Here is a 23,366-nt window from a genome sequence, read left to right as displayed (position 1 = left end):
AGGGTCATTAATAATTTCACTAACTGTTTAGGACAACCTGCTGTTAAGCTTGACCAGGAAAATCTCCTATAAATAGCACAGAATGGAAACTATTAAAAGCGAGGTAACATATACACTGCTGTATAACATTGGTCTGATTGTAAATGTTTACGCTGGTCCCAGGACAGATAACAGTATCCGAGCTAGGATTTTTTTTCATAACAAATATCTAATGTCTTTCAATGAGCCCGTATTTAGATTAAAAAAAATAAAACGTTCATACTGCAGTATTAGGCGACGGTTCGGGTCAGCTACGGACATGGCGAAAAGGGGAGATCTTCATCCAACTTCAATGACATTCAAAAATTATCCTTCATCCCTGTTGTTCTCATTCCAGAACTAGGAATGCATTTGGAAATGCTACACGATATGGCTTTATGATGTTTAAAGTTGCCATGGTTGTAAAATAAAACTTGAGATGAGATCTGATTCCCGATAAAAACTTCAAACACTTTTAGACATTTTCACTGAATCAACCCATTAATCGGCGTTTTTTTGTCTTCTGTTTTAAAAAAAGATCATATATATATTTTGCCTTTTAATCAATATATGTTTCACACAAGATAAGCTAATGTACACGAAAATATTAATGACAGTAATTGGATATACTTCCAACAGTTGTCTACTACAAAATAAGTAATTTCCTGAAAGAGAGCGAAAACAATTAAAGTGATGACACAGGTTGTGTTGCATAAAAATGTTCTCATATCAAGCATCTCGTACGACAGTCTGATACCACACAATGCAGGGCCAATGCGTGTTCAAACAAAAATACTGACGTTTGATGACATACAGCTCTCAAATGACGTCTCCGTATTTCTATGATTTTGTCACGACAATATACTGCATATACAAATTGTAATGTCATGTTTCAGATACATGATGTGAAATATCAGATAGCTGTTCTCATTGGCCCATGTCACATTCTAGAATCAAGGCCAATGCGTGTTCAAACAAGATATCGACGTTTGATAACATATACGTAGCAGGCTTAAATAAAGCTATTCATTGCCGCCTATGTATTCTATAATTTATCTTGACGATATATTGCATACTATGTAAGTGATTGGAAATGTCGCACAGGTTTTTAGTCCATGTTACAGTCTGGAGGCGGTGCACACTTTAATATTCGGCGTTTAAAATCAACACACGGTACACATTGCAAATCAATGTGATTAGATCAAGACACAGCAAAGAAAATAAAATGAGGAACCAATAGAGTGTTGGTATTATTAATTTGAAGTCTACGTGTTACCTTACGAATAGACAGCGAAACACAAACAGTTCTGTAGCTACTACATAAACGCATTGTGTTGGCACTCGTGAAAATATCGATTTTCTGTTATACTCGTTAAATATATGTTATATTCAACGGGAAACCATCCGGTATTCCTCTATATCATGCAACTGATGTCAAGCCTTATAAACATATGAAAGTATTTGTTTAATAACTCTTTGAGACGTTATTCTAAACAACTCTTACTTTATCTGCATCGATTTCTTTTGCTAACCAAACAAAAATAGAATTAGATCATTCTTTTAACAGGTTTCATAGATGACATTCGTCAAAATTTGGGCTAGTGGACCAGTGTTGAGAACTCCATTTAAACAGGACAGTGGTAAACGTTAACATTATCATCTATGGGAAATCATTTGGTTCCGTGATTTCTTTTAATGCTTGAGTAGGAAGATTCCGTTTGTGCTCATAATCCTATTACGTGACGGGGCGTGTAAACAAATAGATATCTAAACATTTGCACAAAAAATGGAATGATCCATACTTAAAATTCATCAAGTTATTTCCTTTAAATTGCCCTTTAGTAGGAATTTATAGGCTTGTAAAATATCACTCGTTTAACTGGATAAGAATAAGAATAACTATATTCACGGAAAAAAACCAGGAATATAGTAAAACTGATACCAAATTGTACCTACATGTACTTTCTTTGATTTCCTCAGACAGTCAGCACTTTTACGGAATATTGGAGGTGTTTATATTTGTACGCATAAAAACATTTTATAATTCACAAAACGTGTACCGAAAATTCCAGCGAAACAGTAAATCATTGAAAGAATCATAATAATTTTAAATGCTCGGTGTCATGAAATCTGCATATGTTGCATATTTACTCTTTACTAAAGTGAGCATTACTGCTCTAGAATAGCGAAACAACTGAAATATATCAACTTATGATATTTAGCACATGCTCTGAATTAGCGAATTAACAATGACATATTAATTCCTGAAAATAAGCCAATGAAATGCACATGCACGGCTATTTCAAACTTGATGTCGTACGAAGCGACCAAATACAGAATCTGGCTGGTTTCTCTAACTGTTTCTACTGACATGAGAACGTGACTTTAAGTCGGCTGCGTAACCCAGGATTTTGTGTTTTACCTGCTATTTAGGAATTTTAGATAGATATGTCAGCACATATACATTGACTTATTGATCATACAACGGATTTCGGGCCTTATCAGGACATAATTGTACATATCGTTAACTTATTTATTATAATACTGATATCGAGCCCGATGCATATGATTGTATTTATTAATTTATTCGCCATACAACTGATTTCGATTTCGATTTCCATTTTATTGATACAGAAAAAATGATTGAACAGCGGGCATAGCCAATATAAGTTTTATTATACGGGTAACAATGAGTGCATTTATTCAATGAACCATGAAATCTTTAAATTGATATTAGATATAAGTTTCAAAGTAAGGACAATATTTAACAATGTTTTCCGAAGATTATATTTTCTCTTTTAAAATATCATGCTATATAAATATAATACTTGTAATAAATCAGTAAGTCTGTTTTAAAGACTGGATTCCTTGTATTCACTTCAAAGGTGTTCTTACAGAGCGTCGGCCATGCTGACTCTAAACCGGAAACGGAAGTCACTCGGGAGTGATCATTATTTCAGATTATATAGGGAGTGTCTATTTAACAGTCAATTACTATATCATTACATCTCCCTTTTTTCAAGTTAAGAACTATTATGAACAATAGTTTGCATGGCAACCAATCAGTCTATAGATGTACAATAACTAACATAATTTAAACTACTTTAACTATAATCATAAACTTTAAACTGACTAGAATAGGAAATAATATTGACTAGACAATACACTTTTGCAAAGGAACCCTTCACTGATTCAACTTGTATTAAACTTGTCCATTTCACAATTGTCTCTGTGTTATACTATTTTGACTAACAATATTCACAAATTAACATATTTACAGTCTGAAAATCACAATGATAAGTTCCTTTAGGTCTCAATCAACCTTTTGGGAGCATGAACAACTCGACCACTACGCGTTGTATCAGTTTCACAACTAGTGTCCGTTTCATTGTCACTCTTAGTATTCATGAGCTCGGGCTCTGGTTCAATTTCAGGTTCGCGTTCGACATCAAGTTCATGTTCAGGTTCGCGTTCCAGGTTAGGATCTGTTGTCATGGTTACGCGAAGATCTCTCTGATTTCGTCTCACAATACCCTCCTTGACCTTGACCTTATATGACCTTGGTCCTACGCGACCTACCACCGTTCCCAATTTCTCCCATTTCTTTTCGCGAACTCGCACCCTGGCATTTTCCTCGAGTGGTTCAAAAAAAAAGTTTTGACTGCAACTCGATCATGATAATATTTTTGAGTTTCTCTCTGCTGTTTTTTCCACGATGCGACATATCGGTCTTCGCGTTTGTTGAGTTTATCACTCGCAATGGGCAAGTTACAGCGGAGTTGTCTACCCATTAGCATTTCCGCGGGAGATAAACCATTGTCCATAGGCGTTGTTCTGTACGCTAACAATCCCATATGTGGATCTTGGTTACTTTCCTTACATTTACGAATGATAGACTTCACTGTTTGGACAGCTCGTTCTGCCATACCGTTGGATTTTGGATATCCTGGACTACTCGTAACATGTCGAAAGTCCCATTCCTCCACGAATTTCTGAAACTCCTTGCTACTATAACAAGGGCCATTGTCACTAAGTACTTGCGCAGGTATGCCATATCGTGCGAATATGGTCTTCATTACTTGAATAACAGCTGCTGAGGTTTGGCTCGTCAGGCTCACTACCTCGGGGTAACCTGAAAACGCGTCTACGACAACTATATAAGGTCTCCTTTCCAGCTCGAATAAGTCTGTTGAGACTTTCTGCCATGGTCTCAATGGTATTGGGTGCGACAACAATGGTTCAGCCATTTGTTGTTTCTGGTGAACTTGACATGGTTCACAACGTTTGACCAAATTCTGAATGTCCTCAGTAATGCCAGGCCAAAATAACACCTCGCGGGCTCGTTGTTTACATTTGCTCATACCCAAATGTCCAGCATGTATTTTCTGCAGCATGTCTTTCCGTAGACTCTTGGGAATTACAACTCTGGATCCCTTGAACACTATTCCTTTGATCACTGAGAGTTAATCTCTATAGTTCCAATATGGCCGTATCTCATAGGAACACTCGCTGCGGCTCTCGGGCCATTCATCAATGATAGTGTTTTTAAGGCTGATGACCACATGATCCTTCTGTGTTTGAACACGTATTTCTTCAAGTTTACGATCAGCGACTTGAATATTTGCCATGACTCCATCGACATATACCTCAACATCGTTGACTGTTCACCTCGAATTGGAGCTCGCGACAAGGTGTCCGCAGTGTACATATACCTTCCTGGGGTATGCAATAAGGTGACATATATATGATATGCGTCCTTTACAGTCACATCGGTAAGGCGACGATAGTCAACGCAGAAACGAGTGGTTCCATCTTTCTTTTTGACCAATACCACACCGGAGGACCATGGACTGGCTGAGTGTTCAATGACTCCCTTTTCCAACATATCCTCTACATGTTTGTCTACTTCCTCTGACTGATGCACATGAATGCGCCTCATTGGTTGTTTGAGAGGCCGCGCGATACCTGTGTCTATTTGGTGTTTGACTTTGTCAGTACCTCCGAAGTCAGCGTTTGTGGCGGCAAAAACACCTCTGTACCGGAATAATAATTCCTCCGCCTGGCTTGTTTCCTCTGCGCTTAAATGAGTCTTTGATCGTTTCAGCAATTGCTTGATGTCTGGTCGCTGCTCACCCATTTCCTCCGGGCCTGTCTTCTGTTGTAAGCATTCCCCCTCTGTCGCGTTAGCAACACAAGTACCCGGGTAGATTGTCTGTGGTGTATCAGCCGTATTCAATATACGGATCGGAACAGTAGGCTGGTATTTGACCAGAGACCTGGCTACTAGTGCTCTATCCGACTTCAGGAAACTTTCTGATGCCTCAAGAACGAGATCATTTGTTGGTTCCAACGTGCCATCGGGCACTATGATACGCCCAGGAATTATTAATTCGCTGCGCGCGGGGAGTTCCACTTTAGAAGTCACACTCACTCGGTAACGCCCTATTTTCCCTCGAAATTGGGTAGGCACAATAACACCGTCCATCATCATCTGACTCTTGTCCATGTCTACACTGCAACGATTATCCATGAGAAAATCCAACCCCGGGATTCCATCAACGTTGATCTTGGCTACAACCGCATCTGTCATCCTCTCGTTGTTGCCAAAGTTCAGCGAGAATCTACCTTTGCCTTTAACATCTAAAGGCTCTCCGCTGGCTGTAATGATTGTCTGGGAAACTTGGTGTAATGCTGGCCTAGCCATCATTTTCTCATAAAGTGAGGTCGAGATAAGCGTAACGGTTGCCCCAGTGTCCAGTAGTAGGTTAGCCTTACTGCCTTGAATGGACACATTTATGAACATACCAGCCTCCTTAGTACAAGAGGCAGCTCTAACTGGACGTGCATCATCGCTATCACTGGTCGTGGCTGGGACCTGTTTGTTGGAGTGTTTCTTTAACTTGGGACAATTGCGCTTGATATGCCCCTCCTTGTTGCAATAGTAGCAACGGAATGTTTGGGTGCTTTTAGTACCAACGTTCTCTTTCCTTGGTCGCTTACGTTCTCCAGAAGCGGTGCCAGACTTCAGGTTAGAGGCATCCTTCTGCAATGATTCCATCTGCTCCGTCAATGTCTTTATCATGGACTTCAGCTCGCTACCAGCCGTACTGTCCTCATTCTCGTTATTTTCGGTAAGAGTTTGACGCAGAAAACCGGTACCGTCATCCTTACGTTTTTCTGCTCGCTTAAATGTCTCTAGCTCTTCCGCCAGCTGTACAGCTTCATTCAGGGTCTTTGGTCGGCATTGCTTTATTCTGATACGCGTATCCCCGTCACTTAAAGCATCAATACACTGCTCTTTTGGCCAGTGTTTCAAGCACATCCGCCGGTGCTGTAGAATACGCAAGTATCGTTAATCTGCGTATTGTCTGTCCTAACTCTTGCAACGTTTCCCCAGCTTTTTGTCTTTTTGACCGTAATTGGGCACGGTACAATTCCGTCTGGTGAGGTGGCGCAAACCTGTCCTCTATAGACTTAATCAGGACAGAGTAGTGTTGCTGCCGGTCATCAGGCAAATTACCCAGTACTCCCTGTGCTTGTCCTCTCAATGATACTGCTAAGAACAATCCTTTCTGTTCCATAGTCCATTGGTTAATACTGGCACACGCCTCAAAATGTGACTGGTAGTCGCGCCATGAGCCGGAGCCATCGTACATCGCGGGTTTTATATTAACAGTATCCGTACCGGTATCCGTACGCTGCTCTACACGATAACCCCTGCTAGGGCTGTTATTACGATAGCCATCCTGTGGTGCAGGACCAACTCCTTGATACATTTCCGTATCATACTGGCCAGCACGCGCTCCATCCCTATCGTAATTTCCGAAATTCGGGCTACTATAATAGTCGGCATAGTCCTTCCGACCACTGCCCGAGTTATCCATCTCCTGTCCACACCCATCTCCGGTCCGGGGGCTATCCAGTATTTGAGAAAGCTCCCCACGAAGTTTCTCTATCTCAGCCTCAACAGCTTTACTATCGTACCCTCCTTCAGCCATTTTAACAACAATTAGCAATACAGCAAAACACTGTTATTATATATAAAGTACAGCTTTTATCTAAAACCAAGGGTAAACAATACATAGATTATCGGATCCCCACCGCTGCCACCAAAATCTTGTGACGTGTTAGGGGTTCGTTACCAAGTCACGTCTTGGGATTCGAGATATTTACTACATATTACCCTAAGTACAATATATACATATATGTGTTCTGCTGTAAGAGCGTAACGCGTATGATTGTATCCAGTGGTTGTCTGACCACTACGTAATTATCTATACTACTAACAACAGGGATTCTGAATGCCGCTACCGCGTTACTCCGCTAGAGTCTGTGTATATGTTATACCACGCATACAGCACCAGTCCGTCCGACCGCCGTTCTCACTGTTGTCTGCAGCGAGCTCCTGTATGCGCACATATATACACAACAACCCGACCGCTAGCTTTTCGTCGGTCAGCCTCCCAGAGTTACCTGTACACTGACCTGCCAACAGTACCCTGCCAACAGTCAACTGTCAGGCTCCCTATCACCGCTGTGATAATACAAGTACAGTACCGTAACCCTGTCAATCCGCTAACCCCACAGTGTGTTAGTATTCCGGCCTTATTCAGGCCCACACTGTTTTCTATGTATTGTTATGCTATATAATTCTACAGCAGGAACCTACCAGCGTTGCTTGATCTTCTCTCCTCGAAATCAGAATCAGAATGGGCCCCGAGCATTGATTGATTGATTGATGGGACTTAACGTCCTTGGGCCCCGAGCAGCTCAGCTCGCCTGTATTTATACTACCGTGAAGTACCACGTGATTACATATATCTGTGTCTTTTATATGTTTTCTGGGACGTAACTTTGAAGCTTCTGCCTGACGAGGTCTGGTTTCGTTTTTTATTTCCCGCCAAAAGACCTACTTTCGTTTTCCGTTACAACATCATGTGAGGTGGACTGTACACGGGTGCCGCTTTTTGGGTTATAATGAAATAAAAAAGAGAAAGTTTTATGACGTTAACAAACAAAATTCCAAATGTCCATAGCATGTTTTTCATTATAAATAACAAGGAAATCATATATGTGTATATTCATATAGGTTTTTGATACACACATAATTGTATACACATATATATCTTTTTCAATAACATTAACATTACTTAATGCGTAGGGCGTGTGATTTATATTTTAAACCTTTGTGTTTTTTTTCTGTTGATGAATTTAATGTGGATTTATAGTAGAGATGTCAATCTAGGTTTTGTGATGTAAAATAATAATATTGATCATTTATTATGTGCTCCAGGACACTGTGTGATGAGTCCTGATTTGACCTCTACTCCTGACCCGGATGTATATAATCCACGTTGGTGACACATTTTGACAGCTATCTCCAGAAAATGCCCAACATGCTGGGTTGAAACTTTTATATTTTGCTTCTCAGATGTTGGTCTTGGCCAGGTGAGATGGAAAGTTGCATATGAGATTTTGGGAATTTATTATGAATTTTAATGTTACAATGAAACATATAGCGAAGCTAATTGTGGTCTCAGTCCTAATATGAGAATGACTGCGTAAGCTCTCCTGAGCTAATCACATGTAAAGGGAAGTGACTCGTGATATTTGTTTGACCACTTTGAACATACAAGCTCCATACTAGTAAACTTCACACTAGTAAGCTCCACACTGGTACACTAGTAAGCTCAACACTAGTAAACTCCAACCTGGTACACTAGTGAGCTCAACACTGGTTCACTACTAAGCTCAACACTAATAAACTCCACACTGGTACACTAGTAAGCTCCATAATGGTAAACTAGTAAACTCCAACCTGGTACACTATTGAGCTCAACACTGGTACACTAGTCAACTCCAACCTGGTACACTAGTGAGCTCAACACTGGTACACTAGTAAACTCCAACCTGGTACACTAGTGAGCTCCACACTGGTACACTAGTAAGCTCCACACTGGTACACTAGTAAGCTCCACACTGGTACACTAGTAAGCTCAACACTATTAAACTCCACACTAGTAAGCTCAAAACTAGCAAACTCCAAACTAGTAAGCTCCACACTACTAGTCTCCACACTGGTAAGCTTCACACTGGTAAGCTCGACACTAGTAAGCTGCACACTGGTAAGCTCCACACTAGTAAACTCCACGATAGTAAGCTACACAAAAGAAATATCCATACTAGAAAGGTATACAGTGATGATATCCACACGGAAAGCTCCACACTAGAAAGCTTCAAACTGATAAGCTCGTACACAGGAAAGCTCCACACCTGTAAACTCGACACTAAGAAGCTCCGCACTTGAAAGCTTCAAATTAATAATCTACACTTGTAAGAGTTTAATACTGAAAAACTACAATATACAATAAAAGCAAAACAAATCAAAATATTTAGATACTTTATAGTACACATTTTCAACATGCAAAAGCCCACACGAAAATGCTTGAATTTGGTTTTGAATTATGTTTATTTCCGTTTGTCCTGCATTGCCACCTTTCTAAATAAAATAGAATATGTCAAATCATGATTATCACATGTTTCCAATTAGTGAAGTGATATGAAGATCATGTTCATGATGTGTTTTAAAAACAACATTATTAGGACTAACGCCACGTTAATAAGTGTATTATTGACGTCAAGAATATATATATATATTCTGATGGATATGTAACATTCCTTGTTTATACTTATATACTTATGTTTTATAAAAGGTAAGTATTCTCATGGTGGAATATATTAATTTAATTTTTTAAATAAAATCTATTTCCACAAACTATAATGTTCGCTTGTGTATTCCTAACGTCACAAAAACAGGATTACAGAAAAAATGTATCATAACGCGAGTCAATACTTTAATATGAAAACTTGAGACAGACGGCTACTACAGTAATCTAATTATATCATAGCTGCTGAAAATAACATAAAAAGGCGTAAACAGTTATCTAACAATCACATAAGTCTGGTTTCTATTGATCTCGGAAACATCGTTGGTAGAATGCATGAAACATGAGTTTTCGATCAGGGTTCTTTATCAAGAGGTCCAGTCAAATAGACAATGTACTGACAAAACTGTTACACAATCTACGGTTTGCTGAAGTAATGACTTCCTTTATGTGTATGACCTTGACCTTCGGTGATACTATGGAACTTTAGCCCGTGACCTTGACAAACATTTGTCTTGTGTTCTGTAATCCTGGTGACACAGAACATTGAATATGTTGATAACACTCAATAATGGACTTAAACGGGAAAAAAATAATCCAAATACAACATATTTAAATCTCAGACATCCGTTTGCAACATCAATCCTTAAAATTCGTACATGTCTTCATATAGCTCTATACAATCATTTGAAAGCCAGCCATACTTAAGAAATTTTTACAAAACTTCAATAATTTTAAAAAACCAGAACAGATTATACAATGTTACGACGTAGAAAGCTAGCAATACATGTATTTCTACCAGTCTAATTGAAATAATCAGAGAAAAAGCCTGAAGATGTACAATAATACATTTTCCCGTATGTGAGGTTCTTACGTTCACTTGGTATTTTCCATTCACCCGAGGCACCGTATCCTGTCGTGATTCCAACATATCGTATTTGGTTTGGGTGTTGATCTGTGAAGGACAATAACGTGCCAACATTGACCGAGTTGTCACCCTCTGTCGCTATAACAGTGTTCCGCCAGGATACCCAGAAACTCTTGTAGACGTTAAAATCCATCATTTCTTTTTCTAAATTAAAAATTTGGGAGGAATGAATCCACAATCTCGACATGAAATTATTCCAACCACCTAAAGTAATTTCGTATGTGAAGGAATTTGCAGAAGCCGGGGTAGTGTTGAAAAGTCCCACATGTACATCACTGCAAGCTTTCACCTGGAACGTAAAATGTGCGAGGCAGTCAGGCACAGGCTGATAAACATATCCATATTCGGTCAAACTGTTGTGATTCCTTACCCCTGATGTATAAATTTTGATGTCGGCGGCTGCTGCAAATAGTAAAATAAACAGGAACTAGTTTGGAATAGTGATTAAAAGGGGACTAGTCTTTAAAGACATCACGAATTCGCCGGAATGTATGGTTACAAGGTAATTGCGAAAACAATATTGAAAATGAATCGTGAAAAAAAAACCCACATAAAAGATGTTGAAAATTCACGTTTGGCTTTTAAGTTGTCTGTAAATAATTGATTTGATCTCTTACGATCCATTTCATCCGTGTAACAGCGTTTATTTGTTTCTCTTCCTATACCGCCTTCGGTATTAAAATCATGTAAAAGTTTCAAAATCGAAGCAACAACATAAACACTTGCTCTATAGATCTTCCCTGTGCACTTAATTACTCAAAATCAATGCTAATCAAATACATGTTTATAGGGAGATTTGTAAATGAAATAAAGATAAATGATATCCAACCATGTAAAACATTCTGAATTTGTCGAGAAATGAGAAAAAACATGTCAATTTAATGCCAGTTTGACTTTAGGGACCTCTTTGTACGTCACAGAACAGATATACGCGTAGCTTATACCGCTGCACTACACCCAAAAAAACGTTTCAATGGCGCAATGATGTTCGGCCTGATACCCCGACATGATCACAGTGACAAATAGTTTATCAGATGATATACATACATGAATGTATGAATTGTACACATATTATATGTTTTCAACACGGTAAAACTACGACAGGAAATTCAAACCGTGAACCTTCGGAACAGAAAAACCTATAGTGATTACAATACATATATGTGCTAATAATTAGAGATACAACATAGTAACACAAATGACGAAGGAAGGTGATTTTATAACTCGTGTCTTATATCTATCTACGGGCCTGTGTGACACCTAATTGTCCAGAAGATTATACCGCTGTACCACATCCTTCTTCGCTCTTAAAATGAGCGTTCAATGGCGCAGTGATAGACGGTCCGATACCCCGACGTCTATAAAAGGGGCAAACCGTCCATCAAAGGATAGTCCAATACGGAATATTTTACATATCGACTAATATTAAAGGGTGTGAAGATGTTTTGTTTCAATATCAATTACAATTGATCAGTTGATAATGGTCGTATTTCGCTGTTGTCTAAAAAAACATCAGTGGCTTCTTTTACGAAAACAACCCCCTTTGGGCCTCATTTAAATTAAATGCGAAACTCAGGCTTCTAGCTCTACTTGCATTGAGAAGATAAACGAACTGACGCGCTTCAATGAAGTGTGACATTGTTTCATAATTATCGTGTTGATTATACACTGGGCCATCCGTCATAATGCCCCCTTGGGATATATATTGGATACCTGTACAAATCACCTACGTAGGTCCCGAGACAATAAGACTTCACACAATACCCGTCACAGTTGTTGTTTCACGGTTGACTGGCCTGACCTCGTGTCATAATCGCTCAGGTAAGGCCGGTTTTCAGAAGTAATTTTTGGTATATTTTAACAGGAACCGGACGCAAAATCGGTCCGGTGTTCGGAATTCAGAGGGATCGGTATTTGGAAGTTTTTTAATACAATAATAAAGAAGGACCAATTCCGTACAATGTCAATTCGTTCGGTATTCAGAGGTGTTCGGTTTTTAGAAGGTTCGGTTTTCGGAAGTTGCACTGTAAATACCTTGATCGCAATAGATATATTTTATTGATTTATCAGTGTAGCATATTGCGTGAGTATATATCATATAACATTCGTAGAGTACAGTACTCCCTGTAGAATGGCAAGGTATAGTTTATTAAGTATATACATTCCAAATGGAACGATGGCTATATCTATATGTTGCAAAGTATAATTGCCAAGTAGTTATAACGACAGTACAGTAAATTGTCGAATGTTCGAGGCAATCTGCGCCTTAATCAAGACACAGGTAAATTACAAACGATCACACACATATATAGACATGGAACATGGAACAGTTACACAAATATAAATTACAGTGATATTGGGACAATACGGGTACACAGACAGACAACAAAATATACATAAACAAAAGTAACGGATTGGATACACAGGATCACAATATAGGCAGCCTAGATTAGGATGCGTATTACTTCGTGTGGTAGAAAGGGTCTAGTAAGTAATAACAAGTATAATCCAATATAGGTACTAGATTATAACAAACAAACGTTTGTTGGATGCGTATTAAAAGAAATAGAAAATTGTTGAGTAGTAATAACGACAGTACAGACAAATAAATTAGATATTTTCATATTATTCAAAATTCTATTAACCTTTCACATTCAAAAATGTAGAATGAATTAAAACAGTTGACAACATCATCTGATTGTCTCTTTGTTGTATCCTGTTGCTAAGGTTCTCTGCCTTGTGACCAGAAGTTCAGATGGAAACAAAATGGCTTTCAATGATATCACGATATTACTCCAAAAAATCTATACTATAGCATTATCTTTTGATAGAAATACGTTTCCTGGCTACGCGCTAGTGCTATGGATACCGCTGCCGTCATGGTTCCTGGTATTACAGATATAATAGGATGACGTGTCAATGGTACTTTGATGGTGTTGTGGCACCAGAGCTAATCAGTGTTAATCATGTGTTTTGAGACATGCGAATTGTTAAATTATTATATCGTAACCAAAGAGAAATTATCATGGAATGGAAACAAGAATAGGTATATTCTATACAATACCTGTCGTTACATACTTTACGTTATTACCACTCTCAGTTAAGCGTTGTGTATCTTTTAAAATTGAAATATACAAATTCTATATTGTATGCGAGGGCAATTGTGCCAAGCATCTATATTTTTGCTTTAAGATACGAACACGTTCATAATTAATATATAATGTGCCGGTGCTATTTAAGAATAATGCTATACCAAGTGTGTTTTATGCTTATTTGTGAGAAGCAGTGTCAAATGTCAAAAGTGTACGTGATGACCAGGGGCATTGAAAGTGCTTGTTGGTAACTGTAATCGATTGAATTAAAAAAACCTTTACACAAATAATTGATTCTGCTATGTCCTATTGACGAAGAAAATATAATCTATTGATGAAGAGGTAGCTGATTATGCAGGTGAAGCACATCATTTGAACTAGTTCGAATGATAAATAGACAGAACCATATCTTCCGCCTACAAAAGGTCACAGGAGATTTACAAACGGAATTGGTCCGTCCGTCAACAATTTAACTAAAACGACCCTTTTTCGCAATTACTTTTTGGAATTGAACTAGAATCGGTGGGAATTCTTCAAAAAACTACAAATTGTGAGGTTGACTTCACAGAGGGCTGAGGGGCGAGGCCAAAAAGCAACAATTGTGCTATATTGCTATAAAATACTTCCTTTCTGGAATTAAGCATTGGATACCACTTATATGACTGGTAGCATCTTTAGTTTTTTTTTTTTTTTTTTTTTTTACAAATTGTTGGGCTGGCCCCATGGGATTTAGGGGCGGGGCCACAATTTGTCTCTATTGTTATCAAAGACTTCTTGCATTTTTGAAACCATTGAAATTTCTACCCTACAACAATATATAGCATTGCTTGCCACCAAAAGATAACATAATCCTGTTAGAATAAGCCTCGGGGTCTTTCCACACCTTTAGGAACTTTTTGGTTATATCTTTGAAACCAGTAAGATCCCTATCCGATAACCATATATAGCATTGCTGGGCATCAAGAGATAAATACAATCATTTTGTGAAAATAGCCCCTGGGTTCTTTCTCCACCTTAAGAACTTAATTTCTTGGTTGAGGTTTTGAAACCGTTGTGATCCCCACCCTATAACCATTGTAAAAATAGGCCCTCGGATCCGTCCCTACCCATGGAAATTTATTTCCTTTCATATATCTTTGAAACCGTTGAGACATGGACCCAATAACCGCATGTAGAATTGTTGGACATCAAGAGGTTAACCAAATCATGATGTTGAAATAAGCCCTGGGGTCATTCCCCATCTCTAGGGACTTTTTAGTTTCTTTGTTATGTTTTTAAAACATCCTTAAAGAATAAGTTTCTTTGTTATATACCTATCACCATATATAGCATTGCTGGACATAAGATATAACGATGTAAATATAGGCTAAGGGGTCTTTTCACTTAACACCCCTAGGAAATCTGGACTTCAAATATTGGTTATATCTTTAAATGAGTTGAGATCCCCACCCTTAAACCATATAAAGCATTGTTCGACATCAACAGTTTTGTCAAACACAACCAGGCGACCGATACAGGCCATGTGGGCCTCTTGTGAGCATATAACTAATTCGATATATCAAAAGCCAATTAAATATGTTGATATAAAATTGACAAGAAATTCTACTTCATTCTTATTGGAATGTTCGGCATATTGAACTATCAAAACTGAAAACCTTAAACCCTAAACCCAACATTACACCTTTTTATATTAATGTCTTTTTTTATCTTTCACTTTGTCCTGTCTGCTTCTCATTTCTGTACTTTATTTTTCCTTCCTCTGTTCTTGTCATCCGTCTCATATGACATTGACTGCTGCGAGGGCGCTGAATCCCATACAAAGATAACAAGTCTATGGTACCTACCTCTTCCACTTCATGCTTACTTTACCATATGTGTGTTTCATCAGATGTTTTAATCAATACATATTTATTGCTCGTACTTATGTGCTGTTAATCGCAGGTAACATGGTATGTGTAAAGTGTATATAACAATGTTTCATCACGTGTTCTATTCCGTATAACGCTAATTATTGAAATATTTCATTATTGTAACATTTGAGTGCCTATTTTGTTAAGATCAAACTGAATACTTACTACACTCTAGAATAACTAATTAACTTTTATATATCAACTCATGATACTTAGTGCATGCTCTGGAATAGCTGATCAACTTAAATATATCAACTCATGACATTTAGTACATGCTCTGGATTAGCGTATCACCAATGACATATTAGTTCCTGAAAATGAGCCCATGAAATGCACGTGTAAGTGGGGGGGGCCTATATCAAACTACATGTCGTAAGAAGTGACCAATTGCAGAATCGGTCTGGTGTCTCCCACTTTTTCGGTTGACAGTAGAAAGTGACTAAACGTCGGCTGCGGCACCTAGCATTTTGTTTTCTTGTCCGCTATTTAAGAATATTAAAGAGACGTTGATCACACAACTGATGCCTGTGTTTATCAGGACATAATAGTGCATATCCATTAACTTATTTATCATATAAAACTGATATCGGATCAAGATACACAAACATTTGCCTTGTTTTCATTCTCTTTAAAACTCGTTTGGAATAATAATAAGATCGCTAGTTATGACGTATTCGAGGGTCATTCGATTCTGTCATGGCTTAGTTTAAACATTTAGACAGCTGGTTAAATGCCTTGCCACCGAATCAAACTTGCGCGAAATTTGACGTTGCTGCGGCTCTCTATCCTGATAAATGAGTTCAGTATTTTCTGTCTCAGCCGACATCCGAGGTATAAAGATAAGATTCCCAGTAGATTAATGTGATAAAGTCTTATGGATCAAAAGGAAAGATGTGAATTTAGTTTGAGTCGGATTTCCCTAAATATTATCATATTCAACAAAGTTTAAACACGGACTGTCATGCTTGCCTTCATCCTCACATACGGTCTATGCACAGCGTATAATAGAGTGTCGAGGACGAAAACAATACATAATAAAGCATTGTTCGAATGTCACAAAACACATATTGCGTGTTGCATTTGCTCTGTTGCCAACATACCATACAACCCCTATACTTACATAGTCCTCCGTAACTTATCTCTGTTATCGATTTATCAGCAGTTACTGCATCCCGTCAGTTATACATTAAAACAATACCCATAGTAACAGCGCCTGCGCAGATATACATGATTAATTTTCCAGAGAAAATATCCAAAGTTAATGCTAAAGTATAGCCGTTTGAGAGTGGGAAGATTTATCTCTTAACACCATTTGGTTTTGTCAGCATTTTGTAAGAGTTTCTCTATATGTAGTACCAGGATTCTGATCCAGTAAAGAGCGGAGAATACTAGCGACAAGACACTCCATAGACACAACAGAGATGATGTTGCCAACTATTTTGATTCTTGTTACATTGTGGAATGTGAAAGGTATATATAATTTTGAACAAATTGAAAATATCTACATTCTATTTTATATGACCATTTTATCAGAAGTTTTGTTATGAAAAGTTGTTTTATTACTGAGATGCACTGCCAATGTTCATTATCAATACATCAATACATTTTTAATTTATTCCGATACATGGTCGAGCCATTACAATTTTATCCATGTTTTCAATATTTTGTGTTGGGTCTGCTGTTGATTTGACTCTGAGTTATTAATTAAGTCTGTATTTTTTCTATATTTTGAGGAGTTTTTCTGTTGTCGTTTGACACTGATTCTTTTTAAATCTATATTTTGCTCTATATTATATACTTTTCCGCCGCGGATTCTCAGTGTGAACTCTGGTTGAGTCTTTATATTTTCTATATTCTGTGGGCTTCTGCTATCGCTATTGACTTTGAATTCAATTATCGGTATTGTGTGGGGTTTTTTTTGTTATTATTTCTTGCTTATGTTGTTGTCCTCTGACTGTAGATTCTGACTGAGTCTGTATTATTTTTATCCATATATTCTTAATTTGCCAATGTGTTTACCTTTTGTTCGAAGTTTTTGTTTTCCATATTGTGTATTCTTAGCAAAATCTTAAAATTCGATGAAAATAAGATGACCGGTAAGGCCCTTGGGTTTCTTGTTTATTTTATGTAGTGTTTTTGAGATTGTGTTTGTGTTGTTTGGCTGTGAATTCTGGAGTCTGTATATTTTATTATATATCAATTTTCTGCTGTTGTCTTTCCATTGAATTATTATGTTGTTGTCCTTTGACTCTGGATTCTAGTTCAGTTTGCAGTCTGTTTTTGATAATGTTTTTGTCATTACCTTCTGACCATATATTTCGGTTCATCCATGGTGTCTATAACGCCTAGTCCCGTTAATCGTTAAACAAAATTTATATCTTTTTATTTGAATATTTACAGCAATTTCCCACATCCAAATCTCCACAACAGCTGTATACGGTTTCATCAATTTGACCCCATATGGATATGTTTATCAGCCGGTGCCGGACTGCCTCGCACACTTTACGTTCCAGGTGAAAGCTTGTCGTGATGCATTTGTGGGACTTTTCAACACTTCCGGAGAACCTTACACATACAGAATTGTTCTAGGTGGTTGGGAAAATGTCAAGTCAAGATTAAAAACTTGGTCGTCCTATTCCGTTTATAATTTCGAGAGCAATATAGTGGATTGTAACGTCTACAAGAGTTTCTGGGTATCCTGGCGGAACAACGTTATATCGGCAGGGCGTGGCAACTCATTCAATGTTGGCACGTTATTGTCACTTACTGACCAACATCCAAACCAAATACGATATGTTGGAATTTCGACAGGATTCGGTACTTCGGGTGAATGGAAGATACCAAATGAACGTAAGAATCTCGCATACGGGAAATGTATTATTGTATATCCTCAGTTTAATTCTCTTATTAGGATTGTTACTGCATTTAAAATAGGATTGGTGAAACACGTGCATCATAAGCTTTTAAAATCTTAATAATTAATATCATATGATTGTTTTACGAAATACTAGTTCAAAGTACAGTCTCGTTTGTAGAGCTTTGCATTCAATTGGAAACTGAAAGGATTATCGTTTGCATATATATATATATTGTATATATAGGTATATATGTTAGCAGTTTTCTCTGATATGACGAAATATAACTACATGTATTTGAAGATATTTACATGTACATTTATATGTAGGGGTGATGTTGCAAATTCATGTCTTACTGGGAATTGAAGACGAGGAATTATCTTTTCAATATTTTTATATTTCAGGTCCACCACTGCACTGCTATCAACATGTCCAATGGTCTGTTAAACCAGGATATCAGAACACAAACATGACAGCCAACATCACGTGGTCTGTGATAGCCGATAACCTCGGACAGTGTGCTGTGGCCTGTAAACGAAATAATGCGTGCGTGTCCTTTGTATATAACAACGAAACAAATGTGTGTCAAGGTCACGGGCTAAAGTTCCAAAGCATCGCCGAAGGTCAAGGTCACACAGAGAAAGGAAGTCATTACTTCACCAAGCCGTAAATTTGTGTGTATAGGAAAACATCGAAAACTAAACATTAGTCAAGATAATTGGCAGTTCGAGGCCCGTAAGGCAAAGGCACCCCACAACAGTTATTGACGGTGTTTCAATTAAACACTGACTTGTTTTCTCAATAACGTAAATCCTCTTCACATCCTTATGCTTTTACATGATTTAAGGAAAATGAAGGAAAAACAACATAAACGCTATATCATATATCACTCTACAAAATGTGATCAAGGATGTTTCAGAAACCGAGAGAAACGAACAAACCTATGACTGTATGTTACTGTTTTTTTCTATCTGTTTATTTATTAGACGATTTGAATGACATCAATAGACGTCTGTCTTAAGTTGTACACTTAAAGCAACTATAACTGTAGATTCCATACCAGAGCCTATATCAAAAGTTTACATTTTGTGTAGTATATCATTTGTATTTGTGTTCCATATTTCAATATTAATGATCTAATTGTATTATTTATATTGTATAATTATCCATTAATATTCTAGAGCTCAGAATTTATATCATATATTTTATAACTGTATTGTAAAATACCACTTGCATTCAATATTGTGTAGTAATTGATTTATTCTAAAACATTCTTCCTGTGTTCTATATCTCCATTCGTATTCTTTAACTGTGCTGTGCTGTTTCACAGTGCTGTGTCATTATTATATGGCTTAACTGTACGATTTTGTTATTAGGAACCAATCACACCATACACATGTAGATTTGGATATGTTTTGATATAAATGTTTAACAAAACAACACATTTACTAGTGAATTTTCGTCCTAGGCTTCCCTGTGCTGTGATTGCATGTTCGTCCATCGTTCTTTTTGTTGGCACCCACATTTCGCTGTGGTGTGATTACGTGTTCCTCCCGTATTTCGCTGTGTTGTAATTACGTGTTCCTCCAGTATTTCGCTGTGGTGTAATTACGTGTTCCTCCAGTATTTCGCTGTGTTGTAATTACGTGTTCTTCCAGTATTTCGCTGTTTTGAAATTACGTGTTTCTCAAGTATTTTGCTGCTGTTTTGTCATTACTTGTTCCTCCAGTACTTCGTTGTGTTGTAATTGCGTGTTCTTCCAGCATTTTGCTGTCTTGTAATTGCGTAATCCTCCAGCATTTCGCTGTGTTGTAATTACGTGTTCCTTCAGTATTTCGCTGTGTTGTAATTACGTGTTCCTCCAGTACTTCGCTGTGGTGTGATTACGTGTTCCTCCAGTATTTCGCTGTGTTCTAATTTCGTGTTCCTCCAGTACTTAGCTTATAAATAGCTTTTTGTTGGCGTTCTCGTTGACGCGCCTCAAGTGTGACTGACTGTTGGTGTTCTCGTACACACCCGTCACTATTTGACCGTCTGTTGGTTTTCCGTAGAACCCGGCCTCTTTTGTGACTTGTCATTGTTACCGTAGACATCCGTATGACTGGCTGTTGGTGTTCCCGTAAACAAAAATACCTTAGACGTCCAACTTCATGTGTGACTGGCTGTTGGTGATTCCATACACACTCAGCCTCGTGTGTGACTGGAGTTCCCGTAAATACCAAGCCCCATATGTGACTGGCTGTTGGTGTTCCCGTAGAAACCCGTCACCATATTACTTGTTGTTAGAGTTCCCGTAGACACCCATCCTTATACGAACTAGATGATTGTTTTGACAAAGACATCCGACCTCATCTGATTGGCTGTTGGTTTCCCCATAGAATTTCGGTATCCTGTGACTGGCTTTTGTTATCGACGTAGACACCGGTTCACATATTATCCCATCTTATGACGCATAATTAATATTTTATTTATTGTTTGGCAATCAAATTAATTACGCTGGGATGCGCCGTGACTGAACGCGAAAAAAGTTACAAGACACCGTGGTTGTTGATGATAACCGTGACAAAACAGGATAAAACGCGCAGCAACGGTAGAGCAACCTAGATAAAACGCGCATTTTACTTGGTAGAATATGACAAAACTTAAAAAACCTTGAGCCCGTGAAATAAACATGCTTACAATGCCAGTACTGTGCTCTTTCTCGTTTTGTTAGGACGTATGACGTACATTGTATATATTCACTGTCACGTTCACCCCCTAGTATATAGTATGATAGGGTTCTCTCCTCACACGGCCTGTCACCTTTACTCATGCCGTTTGTCCGAGTCGTATCACATTCATCCCCTTTCGTTTTTATTCCATTTGATTAGATACTCTTACGAACGAATTAAATTGATACCGAAATTGTTATTGCTAAGGCTTTGCATGACAGAAAGGGAATCAGAATAGCTAATTTATTTTGGTTTCATGTAAATTGAAAAGGGCTTCTGATGAATTTATAAGACACGTCGTGAATGGAAAGATCAATATTGGGTTCATTCAACAATCAGGAAAGCATATCCGTGGTTCCTAAGTTTTGGATTTGATCAACATCAATTTAAACATGTGGGAAGAATGCAAATACAAATACAAAAAATTTGGCATTTTGGATTACCTCGAAATAAGGTGCCATAATTTGGACCCATCCGAATCTGGTGAATAGGGCGCATAACATTATTTATTGTATGCATCACTATCTAGTGACAAGAAATAATTTTCGCTATTGAAAATGCACGGCAAGGTTTTAGAAGTTAATGTAAAGTCTACCGCAGACATTTATATGGTAGACTGGTTAACCGTTGAACCAGATCCGTCATTCAATAAACAAGATCGGTGTTGAAGACATTATAAAAATACTAGATGTTAAAAAAGCGTCAGGTCCTGACGGTATTAGCCACAGAATGCTACAATTACTCTCAAGTGAAATTTCTATACCACTTTCTTTTATATTCAATTATTCTTTGTCATCTTGTATATTTCCTGAGAGCTGGAAAATTGCTCATGTCATGCCTATATTTAAGGCCAATGATGCAAGCATTGTCTCCAATTACAGAGCTATCTCGCTGCTAAGTTGTATTGGTAAACTTTTTGAGCGTGTAGTATATAAGCATATCTACAATTTTTTAATCGAAAACGACCTTATTTATAAGGATCAGTCTGGATTCCTACCAAATCACTCCACAACACATCAACTTATTGAAATATATCATTCAGTCATTTCTTCCTTAGAAAATTATGAACATTCTATCTTAATTTTTTGTGATTTTTCTAAGGCATTTGACCGCGTGTGGCACAAAGGCCTATTACATAAACTCGACAATTATGGTATCTCTGGACCTCTTCTTCGTTGGGTAGCTAGTTATCTTTCAAAAAGAAAACAAGCTGTATTTATCAATGATTCACTTTCCTCTCTTAAGCCTATAAATGCTGGTGTCCCCCAAGGGTCAGTTCTTGGTCCACTTTTCTTTCTACTATACATAAATGATATTTCCTGTAATCTTTCATCTCTATCTAGGCTTTTCGCTGACGATACTTCTCTATCCTACGCGTCATATGACCTCAACCTTATTGAGACGGAGGCTAAACGGGACTTATTAAAACTTGAAATTTGGTCCAATGAATGGCTTATGTCCTTTAATCCTAATAAAACCGAGGCCCTCGTAATATCAACTAGACAACTTCCTTTTGTTCCGTCCTTTACATTCGACAATACCCCGATTAAAATAACAAACCACCATAAACACCTAGGAGTCATTCTTTCTGATGATTGTAAGTGAAACGTACATGTAGAATCTACAGCCAATAAAGTAACTAAATATATAGCTACCCTCCGTAAATTAAAACTTATCTTAAACAGAAACACATTAGAAAAAATGTACCTTACCTATATACGACCATTACTTGAATATGCATGTGAAGTATGGGACAACTGCGGTACAACAAACTCATTGTTATTAGAAAAGATAAATCTAGAGGCCGCAAGAATAGTCACAGGGCTGCCCATATTCACAAAAAAAAGAGTTCTTATATCTGGAAACCGGTTGGTTACCACTTTCGAAGAGAAGAGATGCTCGGAAACTTTCCTTATTCTATTCTATAGTAAATAATCTGGCACCTACTTTTCTTATCGACCTACTACCAATGTATATTGGCAACATAGCTCCTTATAATTTACGAAATGCAGATTTATTTAGGGAACAACACTTTCGTCTACAACTATCAAAAAACTCCTTCTTTCCTTCTACTTCAAAACTTTGGAATGGCTTACATAACACTATCAGAAACTCGCCTACTTTAAGTTCCTTCAAATCTAATCTAAAAAAATCTATGACAGTAAACAATATATATGACAAGCATTT

The 23,366-nt window shown here is 37.6% G+C and overlaps 2 protein-coding genes across 2 annotated transcripts; one reads left to right on the top strand and one right to left on the bottom strand.

Annotated features, from left to right (window-relative positions):
• Positions 1–3,593: 3,593 nt before the first annotated feature.
• LOC117314594 (uncharacterized protein K02A2.6-like) lies at positions 3,594–4,412 on the bottom strand. Its single transcript, XM_033868660.1, has one exon. The coding sequence runs from the start codon at positions 4,410–4,412 to the stop codon at positions 3,594–3,596; it is 819 nt and encodes a 272-aa protein (XP_033724551.1).
• Positions 4,413–17,702: 13,290 nt separating this feature from the next.
• Positions 17,703–19,646, top strand: LOC117314593 (C3 and PZP-like alpha-2-macroglobulin domain-containing protein 8). The gene is made up of 3 exons (XM_033868658.1): positions 17,703–17,709; positions 18,014–18,463; positions 18,873–19,646. Exons 1-3 carry the CDS (start codon positions 17,703–17,705, stop codon positions 19,136–19,138), a joined length of 723 nt encoding a protein of 240 aa, XP_033724549.1. The 3' UTR covers positions 19,139–19,646.
• Positions 19,647–23,366: the final 3,720 nt, after the last annotated feature.

The sequence above is a fragment of the Pecten maximus genome, chromosome 16, assembly GCF_902652985.1.
Source record: "Pecten maximus chromosome 16, xPecMax1.1, whole genome shotgun sequence".
NCBI classification, from domain to species: Eukaryota; Metazoa; Mollusca; class Bivalvia; order Pectinida; family Pectinidae; genus Pecten; species Pecten maximus.
Note: the sequence above shows the minus strand (reverse complement) of the source record. Positions and strands in the feature narration are given on the sequence as shown.

What these genes read in the sequence shown, in the direction of transcription:
- LOC117314594 (XM_033868660.1), bottom strand. Translation starts at nt 4,412, where the DNA reads ATGCTGCAGAAAATACATGCTGGACATTTGGGTATGAGCAAATGTAAA.
- LOC117314593 (XM_033868658.1), top strand. An exon ending in ATGGAAGATACCAAATGAAC is followed by an intron (nt 18,464 to 18,872) that starts GTAAGAATCTCG and finishes TTTATATTTCAG; the next exon opens with GTCCACCACTGCACTGCTAT.